This window comes from Typha angustifolia, chromosome 14 (genome assembly GCF_048772165.1).
Source record: "Typha angustifolia cultivar Huaian chromosome 14, ASM4877216v1, whole genome shotgun sequence".
NCBI classification, from domain to species: Eukaryota; Viridiplantae; Streptophyta; class Magnoliopsida; order Poales; family Typhaceae; genus Typha; species Typha angustifolia.
The window spans coordinates 8,204,900-8,222,412 of NC_133252.1; the positions used below are offsets into that span (position 1 = coordinate 8,204,900).

The 17,513-nt window shown below is 36.3% G+C and overlaps 1 protein-coding gene across 1 annotated transcript; it reads right to left on the reverse strand.

Annotated features, from left to right (window-relative positions):
- Nucleotides 1–2,899: 2,899 nt before the first annotated feature.
- LOC140775371 (10 kDa chaperonin, mitochondrial-like) lies at nucleotides 2,900–11,111 on the reverse strand. Its single transcript, XM_073118622.1, has 3 exons — nucleotides 10,926–11,111; nucleotides 6,771–6,910; nucleotides 2,900–3,177 (listed from the first exon to the last, which is right to left on the reverse strand). Exons 1-3 carry the CDS (start codon nucleotides 11,028–11,030, stop codon nucleotides 3,129–3,131), a joined length of 294 nt encoding a protein of 97 aa, XP_072974723.1. The 5' UTR covers nucleotides 11,031–11,111; the 3' UTR covers nucleotides 2,900–3,128.
- Between the last annotated feature and the right edge of the window lie 6,402 nt (nucleotides 11,112–17,513).

Here is a 17,513-nt window from a genome sequence, read left to right on the forward strand (position 1 = left end):
TATGAATTTATTTGATATAAAGGTCCATCCTTTTTCCTTAGGGCTACTAATGGCGGCGATAAGGTTTGCAAAAAATCATGTCCAATTATTCTTGTATTTAACCTCTAATACTGCAAGGGCTAAGGGGTAGATATGATTGTTGCTATCGATCTCTACTGCATGTACTAGGTGACCGCCATATGGCCCTTCCAAATGAGAGACATCTAACCCTATAACAACCCAACATCCTTCAATAAATCCTTTCATTTGTGCAGTATGGTATATTTTAAATTGGTGTATGAACTAGGATTTCTCTATCAACCTAGAAAATAGTGATACCAAGGTTTTACCTTCTATAATCTCATATATTGATCCCTGTGGTCCACTTCTATTTTTACTTCTATCGTCTTCATTGCCTTAACCTTCAATACAGAGTTGTCCACTAGCTGATTTGTGAATTTATTTGACTACTATTTTGATGTTGCCTAATTTATTCTTATATGTTCTTCAATAGCTATGTGATCCCTTGAGACTTTTGATTTGATAGGACTTCTAATCTGTCATAGGAGATGCATGCACTCTTAATTCACATTCTCTACCATTTTTGCTTACTGCAGTCACCCTCCTGTACTTATTTTTAACATAGTTAAACTCATACCCCTCTCTAATGTGAAACTCTTTAAGCAACTCCCTAAGGAATAGAACTATTGGAAATACCATTCCAGTGACCAATCTAGAATAAATAATAACCCTATCGAATTAAATTCAACAAAAGAATCATGCTGGGTCTCTTCATCACATGTAATAGTATTCAAAGCTAGGATGTTGTAAAGAACTATCACTGTCAGATGGTATTTGATAAGATGAAGCAACACACTTGCCTCTTCTTTCAAGGGCTCATTTTTCATCAGATGAATTATCCAGGTTATCCTAAGCAAGCATTCCCAATGCCCTACCGCTATCAGATGGTGCATTATCAAAGCTGAATTTATTTTCAAACTACGTTGCAACCTTAATAGACCTGGCTCATCACCTTGTTTATGACATAAATTTCTATATTGCCAACTGAGATGCTTGTATTCGCTTGTATGCTATTTGTTCTGAAATACAACTGCGCGTAAAGGATTGGGTAGAGTGGAATGTAGTTCCAATTCGTGAGGCTGATTTGAGTGATTAGGTTTAGATCGAGAGATATGATAGAAAAGAAGAAAAGAGACTGATTTACGTGAAATCAGATTTAGATCGAAAAACTTATAGAGAAGAGAGGGTTGACTGGAGGTTAAACCCACTTATGACAATAGGCACTATAATCATTTTCCATTTTACATCTATCAGCCAACAGGAATGCTCACATATTCATAAATACTGAGAGCAATTCAGTGAACTCATTAATCCATTAATAGCATTACCTCCATTTTTTTCATTTCAAGGGGTGGGGTAGGGGGGGGAGGTGGCCACGAAAGCCTTGATCTCACTGTGTCTGCCCTTGCCCTCATTGCGTTTGTCCAATCCAGCATTACTATTTGCATAAGCTTTCTTGGTTGGAACCCCTCTCTTACAATCTCACCATGGGAAGGGAGAGGAGATGGAAATCCAAGAATGAAAAGCAGTAACATCAAAGCAAAAAGGTTAAGAGAGTGTTGCAAATGGCTTTCATGCCTATTTTCATAGGGAAAAGAAAGCAATGAATATGCTAGGTGGCTAATCGCCACCCACCAGCAGGTGATGGATCAGCATATGAGTGTTGAGGGGTTAAGGGTAAATTAATATCGCCCAAAGCTGTATTTAAATCTCTATTACTTTGGTTGAAATGCACAATGAGTGCCGAGGTACTGATTAAGATCTCTTTGTATTTAATTGGAGGGCTTAAAATTTTTGGGGAATAAATTGTAGAGTCTAATCAAAATAAAATTAAGTTCTCTTTCCTCTAACAAGGACCTCAAGTTATTCCGCAGCTAATTTACTTTGAGATAATAACTACATAAACTCTTTCAATTATTTTAACAATGCACTAACAAAAGAAAGACATCAAATTTTTTCTGAAGTTTTAAGAGACATTATGATCTACTAAAATATTTAAGAGATCCACGTAAAAATAGATTATAGTTCAAAAGATATAATAATTAACCCTGTTTAATGACATAAAAAATATAATAAATTTAAGTAATATTGTGGCATATAATTCAGATACAGTTTAGTGGATAAGTGAAAGGAAGGAGAGAAAAGATGAACAATTTAAATAAGAATAGATAATGTCCAACAAAAAAATAATTAAATTTTTATTAGTAAATATGAAATATTAAATGACAAAAAAGAGGAGAAAATTAAGTATTAAAACTAATTTTGAGATAAGCTATTGCTTAGATACTAGTTTATGTAGATACTACAATAAATTATAATTATCCCTTGTCAGAAAAATGAGATAAAAAATAATAAAATATCAAGATAAATAACTAAGTCAATAAAAAATGAGTTTTAAAAAATCCATTTGTTATTGACCCTTTCAAATTTCAAAATGTAAAATATTTATTTCTAATATCGAATAACACTAGATAGCGTTTAACATTTTAGACAATTTATATAAAGCCAATAATCTTCTTACAATGCAATTTCGTGATTATTTAGACAGTAGGCATTTTTCAAAGAGCTTAATGACAATTATGACATTTCAATAGGAAAAAATTGGCAATTAGGTACAAATCTCAAAAAAATTAAAAACAAACCAGACATACATAGCACTCGGCCTAACAAGTAGTATTAGTCTTAACGTCTACTGTCACACATACAAAAGAAACTTCAGACTCAAGTCAGATCAGAAAAACTACGTAAAATGATTAGGAAAAAGGTACTGGAAAAAATGAAACCTAAACGCCAAGTGAAATTGACAAAGTTTACAAGCAACAAAGAAAAGGGAAAGAGATTCACTAAAACCAGTTCAAACTCACCATTGATAGAAAATCTCAACTCGCATGAACAATTTCCTCAATAAGATTAGTTCTTTTCACCACGTTATTACCGAAAAAATGATAGCATTAAGGGATTTGTCCCAGAAGTTTTGCTATCACCCCACTGTCAAACATCACCTAACTAAAAAGAGTTACAGATATAACACGAATAGCATCGATCCTGTTTCATCCTCTGGACTTCTATCAGTCATGCAGTGTGCCCAATATGTCATCATCTCTGAACAAGTGATACCTGAATGGCGAAGAAAGAAGGAACGTTAGCAGGGAAGAAAAGGATATCTGATAATTAGTTGACAAACTGGGTTCTCTGTCTGCAAAAGGTATATGGAACGCTTTTTCAATGAATCCTGGATTCAAGAGAAGAGTACAACAATCTAATTCATCAACTCATGAACAATAATAACTGTTTTATATATTTTCACATGTGATATGTTAAACTTTTTTATCTGTTTATGTTGTTAAATAATTCCATATGTAAGAACATGTATATGCTAGAATCGGATAATGATTGACAGGGAGAAGTTCTCCTGATTCCTGTGCTACACTCCAGGATCTCAAATATTGTTCATAGTAGAATATTATTTATTTGCAGTTAAGATGAAGTCGTCTAAATGATAGAGAGAAAGGAGAAAGCACGGATAAGAGAGTTGCACAGAATTACTATTTAAACATATCAATGTACATGCAGAGTGCTGCACAGGATCATGTCAAAACAAAATGAGAACAATCGGGGATATCGATGTTTTGGAAAACACCTACAGTATACAGGCAGTAGTGCATAAGCAGTATTCAGATGCATACGTGGTCGAGTATTGTAATATATTAAAAGAACTATTTGGAAATTTTAATTACTAATATTTTACTGTATGTAAAATGTAATATATAAAGAACATGATTACACACTATTATACTAAATCAAATAATCAACCCAGTAAGTCTTAGTAACATTCCGCACTAATTAACACTGATTCACACTAATTTAAACAATAAAATCAGTAAATCCAAGTAACATGATTCAAATTCCATACTAATTCACACCATGGTTAGTAGGAGCAGCCAAATCCGATCCCAATCGAGACCCGATCCAAAATCTCTTTCTCTCTCTTTCTTCACCATATATTGTTTCTCTTATGGAGAAATCTAGCTCCGATAAACTCCGACGATGCAAATCTAACTCCAACGAAATCCAACGACCTTCGACAAACTCTAATATATAATTTTTTAATTTTATTTCTTTATTTATCTGTTATTTTTTCCACTCTCTTTCTTTTCTTTTCTTCTTCTTCACTATACCAAAGTTTTTCTTTCTTTTATTTGGTTTTCTTCCACTCGCTTTCTAATCTCTTATATTTTTTCAGTTTTCACTGCACTATAATTTTCTTTTTTTATTTTCTTATTTTTTTGTCATTTTTCTAAGTTTTTAAAAGTTTTCCACATTTTTAAATCATATCTAGAACTTATAAAATTAAAAAAAATTAATTTGATCCGAGTAGCCTATACGACCAATCCAACTGATAATAATATGTATCATTTTTTTAAAAGGCCAATCATAATTCCAATGCCGATTGTTTGAACCTTGATTCACACTAATCAAATTAATGTGCCAAGGATGGTGTGGTAGAGGACATCGCGGAGGCGGTGAGGAGGAGAGTCAGATGAAGAAAGTGGAGGAAGCAATAGGTAAGGAGTGTGTAGAGAATGGGGTGTGTGTGTGTTTGTGTGTGTGTGTGTGTGTGTGTGTGTGTGAAAGAAATAGAGGCCACTAACCATAGCCATTTTTTTGACAACCACCACCATCCATCAATAAGCACGAGAAGTAATAGTTTATAGTAAGCTCTTTTTCAACTAATAGTTTATGGGGCCATCGATCAGATAATAGCTTATCAGACAGCCTTGAGCTGCCAAAATACTAATAGCTTATCAGACGCCTCTCTTGGGCTGCCAAAACCTAACAATGCAGCCCAGCTGCCCTGCTAGGCCACATCAGGACCACGACTTTGCCAAGGCTGCCACATAGGTGGCTGCCAAAAATATTTTTCAATACATTGGAAAATATCACTTAAGATAAAGTGGGTTCCAAATTATCTAGATAAAACCCTGTTAATCAGTGCTCACCCAAACCTAGGATAGCAGAAGTTTGAACTCTACAAATTACTACCAATTTATGCCATGATTGCTTGAGCAGTAGCTATGCCATGATTTCTTGAGCGTCAATGGTAATGATCAAGGAGTTTTCTCAAAAAACAAAGAAAATGTTAATGATCAAGGAGAATCCCTGAATAGTATTAAGAAAATAAATGGCATGTTTTAATTGATGGGAAATGAGGAATGGCCTATTAGGGAAAGAAAGAACAAATTATCATAAGGAAAGACCCATCAGAGAAAGGAAGAACAAATCAACAAATATCATTTAAATTGATCAAGTCATCCAAAGGAAAAGTAATCCAATTGCTTACTACACCTACCAAATGAGCTACATGTGATTCTTAATAAGTATACGGGTCCTCCTCATGGACTGTCATGAAGGAGATGTCATAATTCTCAACATAAGAAATGATATATTAGGGAAAGAAAAAACAAATACCATTCAAAAAGATCAAAGTTATTCAAGGAGAAGGAGTCCAGTCAGTATTACACCTATCACACGAGCTACATGTGATTCTTCATGAGTATATGGGTCCCCCACATGGACTTTCTCATGGATGTTAACTATTAATCATAATTACACCATGATTCCTCCGAATAATTCATCTTCTATCATAAAAAATTAGCACATTGTCTGCACCTTAGCTAGTTTTTCTTATCATGTAAAGGGCAAACAAGTATACAGCATAAATCAAGGAGAGTTAAAACAAGTTACTAACTTCAGTGTATTGCAGTCACCCCACTGCCTAGTACTACTAACTTCAGTGTATTGCGGTCACCCCACATCTGGGCGGAAGGCCCTAAGATGGTCTTATATTTTTAATATATAAAAAATTAAATATATATACATAATATAACATATACTATATCTAAATTTTATTTAACTAATTCACACTAACCAAATTAAATTATACTATTACATTACATGATTCACACTATTCAGCGAGCACTCAGACAATAAAGTTGAGGTTGTCTTCTCCAAGGGCAAGCTCAGTAATTAAAGATGAAGGTGAGGGTGTTTTCTCCAAGGGCAACATAGGAATAAAAGCACTAGCATATAGCTAGGCCTAGGCCAGCTACTCCTCTCGCATGACCAAGAAATGTGTTCTTCTGTTCAACCATCAAATCACTCAACATCACCCTTTCTCATTCTCATTCCCCTTCCCCTTCCCCTTGACAGCCCCACCAAGGTGGCCACCAAAAGTGCCTTTCAATTCCATGACTAACTTACAAAACTAAATAAAAGGAACCTCCATCTCTAACCTAAATTTTTCATTTTTCAGGATGTTTTCCATCCAGTGAGGAAATGTTAGGTAGCACTTATCCAAAAAAAAAAAAAAAATGTCAGTAACATTTGTGTTGGACTCAAGCAACCCTAGCATACTCATGTCAATATATTGTGCAGATGAAACAGAATAATCATCATTCACAAAATGTTCAAGTAATTGGGAAAAAAATTAAGTACAGTAGAAATCAACATCATAAAGGATGGAACCCTGCGTGAGATGATATTACATAATAAGGTATTTCTGGATGAATCTCAAAACACAACATAATATAGACCGCTCAAGCACTATAGTGTTAATAGAAGCAAAAGAACAGGAAAACTAAATGTCAAAACAGTTGGGGCAAAGTTGTATCAAGGAAATAGTATCAGAAACAAACAAATGCTCAACATACTCTTTGTCTCCAAGCTTTACTTCAGTCCCTCCATATTCAGGTAGAAGTACAGTTTCTCCCTCCTTCACGGAAACAGGAATTAGCTTCCCATCCCTATCACGAGCACCGGGACCCACTGCTACAACTTTCCCAGAGTTCAGCTAGGAAAATTCAGAAATGAAGACAAAACTGGTTAGTAAAGTAACAATATCAATGTTCCTAGGGTCTCATTCTAGCAATGTTGCAAGAAAGATATCTTTGCAAATTCTGCACAATAAGATGAACTACAGAACTAGTAGCGCAAGAATTATAAAGAATAAAAGTAACATAAATTGTAGCACCATTCAGTACTCACAAGACACTCAGCATGAATGAAAGAGCTGATTTTAAGCCTACCAATCACAAAAAGAAACACCTGCAGAAGAAGGTACTATAACCAGAGAAACTAATAGCAGATGAAAGTGATTGGAATGGAGGTCTAGTTGCTCCATTCTAATGCAGTTATTTAAAGGCAACAACTAGATAGATGATGGAGGAGGCAATGCGGAACAAACGAGATTTCAGCCCGGCATTCTAAATGTATGTTGAATTTTCCGGCCCGTTTGAACAGCATCACAATGTTTTAGATAGAGAGTAAAGTTTGTCAATACGTCCGGCCTTCCCAGCCATCTGAGAAAACAATGATGCGGACTTTCATTTAAATTAGTTTACTTTTTAAGAGTTTGTTTGGTTTAGAGTTGTTTTCCTTCCCTAAGTTATTAGTTTGATTGGGAGACTATTTACAAACTGCTTTACTTGACTTTGGCAAGTAATTAAGTATTTTCTTCTCTCTCTTTATTTTCAAGTTGGCCGTACTAGCCAGAGGGCTAGAGTTTGTTGATTTCTTCTCTTTTATCCAATAAACTGCTTTGGTATTGCTTGAGGTCTGTCGGGTCCGAACCTATTAGAAAGACAAAGAGCTCGTATTGATTTATGATTTTATTCTACTTCACCAAGAGAAAGCTTGGCACCACATGATTATTTCAATACAAAAAGTAAACAATATCAGACAAAATAGGAGCCATCCTATATTTGGAATTATGTATGATACTCTAATAAAGTTGCTCTAGTCACATGTATTTTGAGCTTTTCAAAACAAATTCCCTTAGTTTATCTCTACACCCTGTAACAATTGAACAACTAAAAATAGAGATGCACATCTCACATAACACAACATAGTTTAATGCCATGAGCAAAAAGAATCAGAAAATATGGCAATTGTGTGACATCTCAAAAGAATAAAATTAATCATTATATCTCAAAAAACTATAACCAATCCAACTAAATTGCTTACTCTACGTAACTGTTTCCTCCGAATAAACAAACATAGCCATCATCCAAAAGATATTATTTAGGTGGGTGTTTGAAGTCTCACGAAAGAAAAGAAGTTAAGTTAGAACTATAATTTCCAAAAACAAAAGATTAATGAGCATTTTACCTTGTAGGTTTTACACTACAGGATAAACTTATGAGATATTTTCCTACTGAAATTTTTTCAGCTCTACATTACTACTAACCTGTTAAAACTTATAACATGTTACTATTTCGTCTATTCCAGGAGATTATGTTTTGATAAAATAAATCATCATTCAAGAAGTCTACTAGTCCTTAAAATTTGGCCTACATTTTAAAAATCTGAGATCTACATGCTATGAATCTCACTCCTGGATTTCTTTATTATCCATATTCCAATACCCTCTGAAGTGGAAACAAATAAGTTCCTTGATGAATATAAATTGATCCTATCAGCACATAACATGATTATCAATGTTTCCAGACTCCAGAGACTTTACTAGTAACAAACAAATTATGCAAAAAGTAGGACATTTACTAAATATCTACTAGCAGCTTATTGACACTTGGCAGTACATGCTTGCTTTACAAGAGTTCGAAAAGCAAGCAATGGATTAAAAAGCAAGGAAAGCCATGCTGAGCAGCATGTCATATGGAACAATATAAGGTTCCATATTGACTCACCCGTCCCAAAAGAAAATTAGTGACTGGGTAAAAGTTGAGGATCAACTTCAATTCTTCTAACAATCAAACAATGGTCAATAGAATTTAGTGAGCTCAATAATCACAGAACCGTTAACTTAGCAGCAGTGCAGTGATGGCAAAAAGAAGCTGCTGAGAAGGGAGAAATTATGACTTCTTGGTCCATTTGAGCAACAGTTGTAACCAAGATAGTATACATCAAAATAAGTTTATGATCAACATGTAGCAGCAATTCAACTGCAACGAAGATAGCATATGATGCTTCATGACCCAAAATTAAAGAAGGAGAGGATACTTAAAGATTACATTAATCTTCGTAATGATGAAACAAAAGGCTACTGTCTGAGAATTTATTGAGGTCCATGATCGCTGAAGAACCATGATATAACAAGGAAAAATATGTAATAGTGCAGCAAAGGCAAGAAGAATCTGAATCAAGTGATACTAGAGACCAATTCATTAAGCTATGATAAATTTAGTTCAGGATTTTATTAATTTTGATAACAACAATACTTAATGCTACCAAATTGAATCTTTTGATGTCCCCAGATACGAAGGATGCTAAAATGAGATGAAAATTGCATACTGGTCCTTTCAAGAATCAAGAAGACTGTGAAAGTGTGAAGAGTGCAGAATCACAAACATAAAATCCCACTATCTGAGTACGACAATCTGTATGAGATCCTTACTATGCAAAAGAACTTAGCAATCATAATAATGTCAAAGAATAGATCAGTTGGTCAGTCAAACTGAAAGAACCTTTTTAACAGTTTGGTAGATAATTTAACCCAACAATTTTCCCATAGATCAACTTGGCCCTTCCGAATAGTTTGATACATGAAAAAAACAAAATAATTCTTTTATTGGACATCATTAACTAGTCAAGAGCATCAAAGGATGATGTGATATTAATGTTCTACTAATCACCACAAGAAAAGCTAAAGCTTGAAAAGTATGGATTGTCAATAACCAAGGATATGACAAATTCTTAAGGCCTTGTTTGCTTTGAGTTTAGGATTCTCCCAGAACTAGTTTAGGGTCAGTAACTAAACATCTTTTTATCATTTTCATGTCTAATCAAATTTAGATTCCAAAAAATCAAGACTAAGAAATGAGACTAACTAATTGAGTTTGGAACTTAGCCTCAAATCAAATAAGGTGTAAAAGCTCTACATGTTAAAGCAGACCAATCCAGCAATTTTGGAATTTACAAAAACGTAGAAGCCCTTTTTTTGTAAGAAACATCAGCATTTTACTCAATTTGTCATCAATATGTTTTGTAAGAGATAAAATAAAACATACAGCATGGCCATTAAAGTGGCACAAGGAGGCATGAAGCTAGGAAGGGTATACACCGAGAAAGAAAAAATGAAAGATGATGCAGTTTGAAGACAAGTCTAAGAATGAAACATGAAAAGGTTTAGTGGAGTCAAGAGCTTTTCTGACAGGGAATTAAGGAAATACAAATAGCATCCGCAGTAAGGGAAGCAAATACACATCCAATAGATAACGACCCAGGTCTAACAAACGTATTCAGTAGGAGAAAGAAAACAAAACAACAAGAATTCACAGTTCTCACTACAACTATTGGCTATCCAAAAGATTAAAGTAATGATTGGAGTATTGATTAGTGGCATGTCAGATAACATCCATTTCTTCACACCCATGGAACACATTCCAGATACACATGATAGCTTCAACTAAGACAGAAACTATAAACCATCAAAAATAAATTTAGCAGGAGAAACAGTGCAAAATCTTGCTCTAGCTAAGGAAAAATAAAAACCAACGATAAGGAAGAACACCATATTGCACAAACTCACTTCCAGAAAACGCCAAACAAAAACAAAATTAATAATCCATTAAAAGTGTGGACAAGAACCGTGTATGGCGTATCTAAATTTTCATTAAACAGTAGCAAATCCCCACAGCTCAAATGTAAGAAACAAGCCGCATCCCTTTGTGCGAAAATCTAGTAAAGCTATAAAAACAGAAGAAGGAAATACACAGCACCATCAGCAATAAACAGAAGATGCCGGGAAACTAAAAAATCTGACAGGGCTCAAGTATTATCCCAAAAAATCCATATGATGTCTGATCTAAAGCATTAGAAAAATCCAAACTTTTCCAACAAAATGATACCTTGGCGGTCTTCTCGGGGAGCAAGACACCCGTGGCGGTCTTGGAAGGAGGCACAATCTTCTCCACGAGAATGCGATTCAAGGTAGGGATCAAGCGCTTCGCCATTGCGATTCAGGTGGGAGAGGAAAAGAACAATGGAGATTGGAAGGGCGATCAAGATGCTTCCTCCCTGGCTCGGAATGGGGGGTAGGGTTTATGGGGGGCTTAGGAGGGGTACCTAATTCCGGAATTACCCCTAACGTTGGGAGGAAATTACGACCTTGCGTTAGTTGGGCCTGTTTCTGAAGAGGGGCAGAAAGTGGAGCCAGTGTGTATCGAAGTGCTCCACGGTTCTCTCTAGTCTAGTCTAGAAGGTTCTTGGAATAGGATTTAAATTTTGAGGTTCGGGTTTGGGTTTTTGATCCAACTTTAGCTCAAGCCAATTTGGTATATGACATGTCTACAGCTCATCGTTACAAAGTAAAAGATTCTAATCCTATCCTCAAACTCCATGACTCATGCATGGATTTCACAGTTGGACGGCACAACTGCCCGTCCGGATGAGAGAGCCTCATAGCCCTGTAATGTATGTCTGTGGTCAAAGAATCTTATTTTAATAGAGGAGATAGAAAGGTTAACGACACTAATTTGTTATTTTTGTTTGGTAAGTGTAAACAATCCAAGTCTCAAGAATAGTGATGTCCTGCTCATCAGTCCTTTCTATTTACTACTTAGAATCAAGATAATTCTAACACCAAAATACTTGGACTCGGTAACCCATGCCTAAGACGTGCAAATAACCATGCCCAAGACGTGCAAATGTGTTAAAGAAATTAGAAAAGACAAGAGAAAAGTCTACAAGCATAAGCACAGCACAAAATGTACATGGTTCACTCAAATATAAGGATTTCACCTCTGTACTACCATGGGCATACAACTTTCTAATAGGGAGCCTTCTTGCTACATCCCTTAAGCAAATTTTCGCTTCGAAAGTGTCTTAGACAACATCTCCTCAAGCTTGGAGACCTTAGATGGCAAGAAGACCTAGAGAGAAAGCCCCCCAAATCCCTCTCTTCTCTATATCAAGAAGTAAAAAATAAGAGAGAAACTATCTCTTCCTTACCAACCCATTATACATTTGGATCACATAATCCCTCTTATATATGACTCACACTTAGACACAAATCATATGAGTTAGGTGAACCCAATCTAATATAACTCACTACATGAATCTATTAAATCAAACCAAATGAGTTTATGGTTTGAATGTTGAGTTTGCGCACATGTGCGGGGCACGTGCGCCCCTTTCCTTTTCCCTCCCTCTCTCTTTTCTTTTCTCTTCTCTTTCTTTCCTTCTTTTCTTTTTATTCTTCTTTCTTCTTCCTTCTCCCCGCCCACAGCTACCATTACCCCCTTGTAGTTTTTGCAGCGCCGGAGTGCCGTGGAGGCTTGCCGGCAACACCAACCGATTCACTGGTAAGTGCTCTACCCCTCTCTTGTAGTTAATTTCAATTAATTTGAGCTAGATTGTGTTTTCTTTTGTTTCTCCCCTTTTTGGCCTTGTCGGCGATTTGGCCAGTCAATGACCTCGGTCGCCATTATGTCAGTCCGGGAGCTTCACGCCGTGAAGCTCTCCCAGTTGTTACCCTTATTGGGCCCTTTTCGCTCCTGTGCGAGGCTTATCCCAACAACCTTGTGAGCTATTTTTTGGCTGCTGTCGTCCCGGCTTCTCTATCCAACAAATGGGTTAGCGTCCTCTTCACAAGGAGTTTCCATGGGGTGCCCACATTTGGGCCCTCGTGGTCAGAGCCACCGGGTGGCCGAGGCAAGGTGGATTCTCGTTGTCGACCGCCTCTAGCAGCTAGGCTTCCTCTCGGGTAGCTTCTACTTGCCGAGGGGAGTGTGTCGGTGGGGTTCGATTGAGTTGCCAACGACCAGGTACACCAGCAACCTTCCCCCTCCACCGATTAGGTTCTTGCCCATCGATAGGTGGTCCTCGTCTTCCCCACCGATCGGGTAGGCACCATGGTGCCTTCCTTCGTCAGCCAGTCTATTGGCCTTGGTTGTCGACAGCAATGGCCACCGGTAGCCACCATTCCTTCCTTTCTCTATTCGGTAGAGGTGAGGAAGGAGGGGGTGTCCAGACTTGGGCTGGGTGCGACCCAACTTAATTGCCCGATCGACGGCTTAGCCTATGGGCCAGGCTAGGCTAGGTGCAGCCTAACTCGAGTTTGGGGTGTGGTTTGGCTGCATGCATCCTAGCTTAGATTTGTGGTAGGTTTGGGTCGTTAGTAGCCCAGCCCAAGTTGTGTTGGGTTTGGCCTACGGCCCAATCCATTAGGCCTTTAGGTGTAATTACCAAAATAATAATAATAATAATAATAATAATAGTAACCCAGAAAAATTAATAATAATAATAATAATAATGTATAAATTAAATATAGAAAAAGAGACAAAAAGAAAGAAATAAAAAAAATAAAAATAAAAAATTTGGTGTTGCATGGCACGAGCTCGTGCCATGGAACTTGTGGGCGCACGTTGAGGGCGCCACATGCTCCCACAACCGCCGGCACGGCCAACCAAGCCGGGCCAGCTGGCTACGGCGGGTCCGCTGTCGCCGCAGCCGCCACCCTTCCCTTCCTTCACTGCCTCTCTCTCCCTCTCCCTCTAAATCTCTCTCTCCCTCTCTCTCTCTCTCGTCAACGCTGGCCTATCGCCACCGTCGCTGCCACCGCCACCGCACCCCACCCCCCTCACCGCCTCTCTCTTTCTCTCCCTCTTTATAGGTCTCTCTCCAACTCTCTCTAACTCTCTCAATCTCTCTCTTATCCTCCTCTCTCTCTCTCTCTCTCAATCACCTCTCTCTCTCTCTCTCTCTCAATCACCTCTCTCTCTCTCTCTCTCTCTCAACCACCTCTCTCTCTCGAGCTCTCTCTTTCTCTCCTTCTCTTGCCGATGCCGGCCTACCGCCGCCGACGCTGCCGTCGCCGCCGTAACCCTCCTCACCGTCTCTCTCTAAGACTCGTTCTCTCTCTCTCTCTCTTACCCTTCTCTCTCTCCCAATCACCTCTCACTCTCGAGCTCTCTCTTTCTCTCCTTCTCTTATCGACGCCGGCCTGCCGCTGTCACCGTTGTCACCGCCACCGCCACTACTGCCAAGGTGAGCCTCCCTCTGTTCCCTTTCCTCCTCCTTCTTCTTCTTCTTCTTCTTCTTCTTCTTCTCTTTGTTTTACCTTCTCTAACAATAAAAGACATGTCTAAATTACTTATGTTATTTAGTTAATCTAAATTAGATTTTTAGTTTAATTTTTCAAGAATAGATATATTTAGTAACATGGTTATTAGATAAGTGTAATTAGTGTAATTTTAGTTAATTATAATTACAAATATTTGTACATAAATTTATTTTTAACTTCATATATTTTTATTAGATTAATACATGTCTTTATAATTAGGTATATATATATATGTGTACAACTATTATACATTATTATGTATGTAATATAATAGAGGCTTACTTAATGTTATATTACATGATTAAGTAAAGATTATTTTATATGCAACTCTTAATTTGTTTAGTAAAGGTAGTAGTGACAAAATAATTAAAGTATAATTATATAATATTATATAATATAGGTGCTTGTATTTTAAATTATATTATTATACATGTAGCTCTTTTACGTTTTGTTTTTCATCAAAAGAGATGGACTATTATATACTTAATATATAATTAGCAAACTATGGTTTTATAAATAAATCTACAATTAGAATAATAACATATTAAAATTATTATAATTAAATATATGATATAGATCAAATTATTTAATAAAAACAAAAGAAGAAATATGTTACACAAATGGATCCCAATTGCATAAATAACTAACTTTACATTACTTAAACATTTTCAGATCTCAACCCCTTTGTTTGAGACCTCATGGACCTTGCTGGTGATTTGTGGTGATTGATCGATAGACGGGAGGGATACGTGTATTGGGTTTTCTGATTAGACTGTGAGTAGTCTTATCCCCTAGATACCTTTCTCAAATTAAGATATATTATATATTATGTACATATATGTTTTGGCTTCCAACATGATTATATGACTTTATATAAAGATGATTTTAGTCGAGCATATTTTATCATGCATTTGATTAGGCTGATCTGGGATATGAATACATTGGTGATATATAGAGATGATTGGAGATAATTATACTGTTATGATTTTATGTCGGGATGATCTCTATCATAAGTATGCATGTGTTAGATACATGGTTGGAGTCGACATTGCATCATTTTTCTCTTGGCTTCTTCATCACCTACATTCTTGAGTTGCATGATCTGTTATAGTATTGGATATGCATATGATTTATCATGTATAGAAAATCATAAAAAATACATGTGTATGTGATGTGATGTAATGTGATGGCTGAAACGGTATCTAGTCCTTACTGGTATTAGACATACTCTTAGTGTATGACAGAGTATAGTGATAGCCGATGGTTGTACTCTTAGCGTATGACAACGTATAACTATCATTAATATACCATTAGCATATGGCAAGGTATAATTACTTTCTTCTAAGATACCTTTAGTGTATGGTAGGGTATGATTTATCTCCAGAGATACTCTTAGCATATGATAGGGTATGCTCTGAGCTTATGACATGATGTGTATCGAGTTTGGGGCCGAGTACCGTAGTCCAGCATGATGGATGATATTCAAAGTTGAAATGGATGATTGTGATGGTAAGAGATATATATATATTATATCTAGCTCTGACATATACGATTATCTAGTTGTTGGCATATATCATGCATCATTACTAATTTGACTAGTATCATTGGATCATGATTGTTATACATCATATGTTATTATATTCGGTGATATTATATTGTAACTTCATCATGAGATATATTTTTGGTTGAGGATATAATATGCTCATCCATGAGAATTGATTCCATTTATATATATATATATATATATGTCATTGATGATACATATATACATGCGCATATATGGCATCATGCTGCTTTCTTATTCATATTATCTTGTATATGATTTACTCTTTATTTGACATCACTGATTCGGAGTAAGATTTATTTACTGAACCTTTTACTTATGACTCTCTCTTTATTTCTTTTCTAACCCCCAAAATATTATGATACGTGATAGCGACTTGAGATATCCTAATAAGATATTTTAAAGCAAGGATGAGGTGAGCTATAGACGTGAAGCGATATAGAAGATAGTTTAACCAGACATTGAGTTATATCGTTCTTTATTATATTTGTACCTTATTGTATTAGATGATGATTTGTATAGTACATGTCAGATTATAGAATATTTGTGTATCAGTTATTTAGTTGTATCTTGATGGTTTGTTGTGGCTTGTGTGGGTCCTGCCAAATTAGGTAGTGGTCTAGTATATATTATTGTAGACTTGGATATTCATATATGTTAACAGATTTATTTAGTTGATAATATGATTTATTTGGTATTGGATTATGTGAGTATGAATATGTTAGCAGGTATTATTTGATGATGTCATGATTATATGTGCACATAAGTGTATTTGTGCGTGACGGACCCCACATGTCCTATCGCGTGCGCCGCGCGTGCCGTGTGGGCGCGTTGGTGTGCACGTGCCTATACCGGGCAGGGGCGTTACATTAAGCCTAGTTCCCTTAGGGCTTTAGGCCCTAATTAATTTTAATAATTGCTTTTAATAGGGATTTAGTTCTAGGTAGCGTTTAACATAGTTGATTTTTTACTTTGGTTAGAGAGAAGAGTAGGATGACGTAGACCTAGTAGTACCCGATAACATAGGGTAGGGCGTCTGTGAGCGACGGCTTAAGATTTTCGCACGATGTTACGATGATGTGGAGCCGAGGGCTCAGATGGTAGTATCTATATGCGATATAACATATGTGATGGGCTTACAACTGAGTTCCTTTGTCTACGATGACGACCAATTGGTCATACTATTCGCTGGGTGATGGACTAATGATTATACTGCTAGGATCTACCCTCCCTTAGGGGTAGCGTATAGTTGGGTGTGAGATGATGATGTGGCCTATGGGCGTAACTTTGCAAGAGCTTAAGTTATAAATTTGGTAGTCTGAGAGGATACATATTATGTAATGTAGCATTGACATAGCCTTTGAGCGAAGCTCGATGTGAGCTGAGCTCGAGTTTGAGGACTTTGAAGGTTATCAATTGCTAATGCATGTGCGCATTGGATGAGCATGACGAGTATGTGGTACTGAGGTATTTTATCTGATCATAATGTGCATTTTTATAGTTACTTATTGTTACATCTTTCATCACACGACCTAATTATTAAATGAGTAACACGGCACGACCCATCTAACCCGTTTAATAAATAGATTGTGTTAATACGACTTATCTAATCTATTTAATAAATGGGTCGTATTAACATGACATAATAATACAACCAGTCTAACCCATTTAATAAATGAGTTAACATAACCTATCTAACCCGTTTACCCTATATAAATTTAATATTTATTGATTCATCCCATATAAATAGTGTATTATATAAACAAAATAACTTATTTCCAACTCAAAACTCATACAACATAAAAATTA

Excerpts from the sequence above, each read along its gene's own strand:
- LOC140775371 (XM_073118622.1), bottom strand. The coding sequence starts at position 11,030 with ATGGCGAAGCGCTTGATCCCTACCTTGAATCGCATTCTCGTGGAGAAG. Across the intron at positions 6,911-10,925 it reads TCCCCGAGAAGACCGCCAAG|CTGAACTCTGGGAAAGTTGT; the intron begins GTATCATTTTGT and ends GAATTTTCCTAG. Across the intron at positions 3,178-6,770 it reads GTAAAGCTTGGAGACAAAGA|GTATCACTTGTTCAGAGATG; the intron begins GTATGTTGAGCA and ends TTCGCCATTCAG.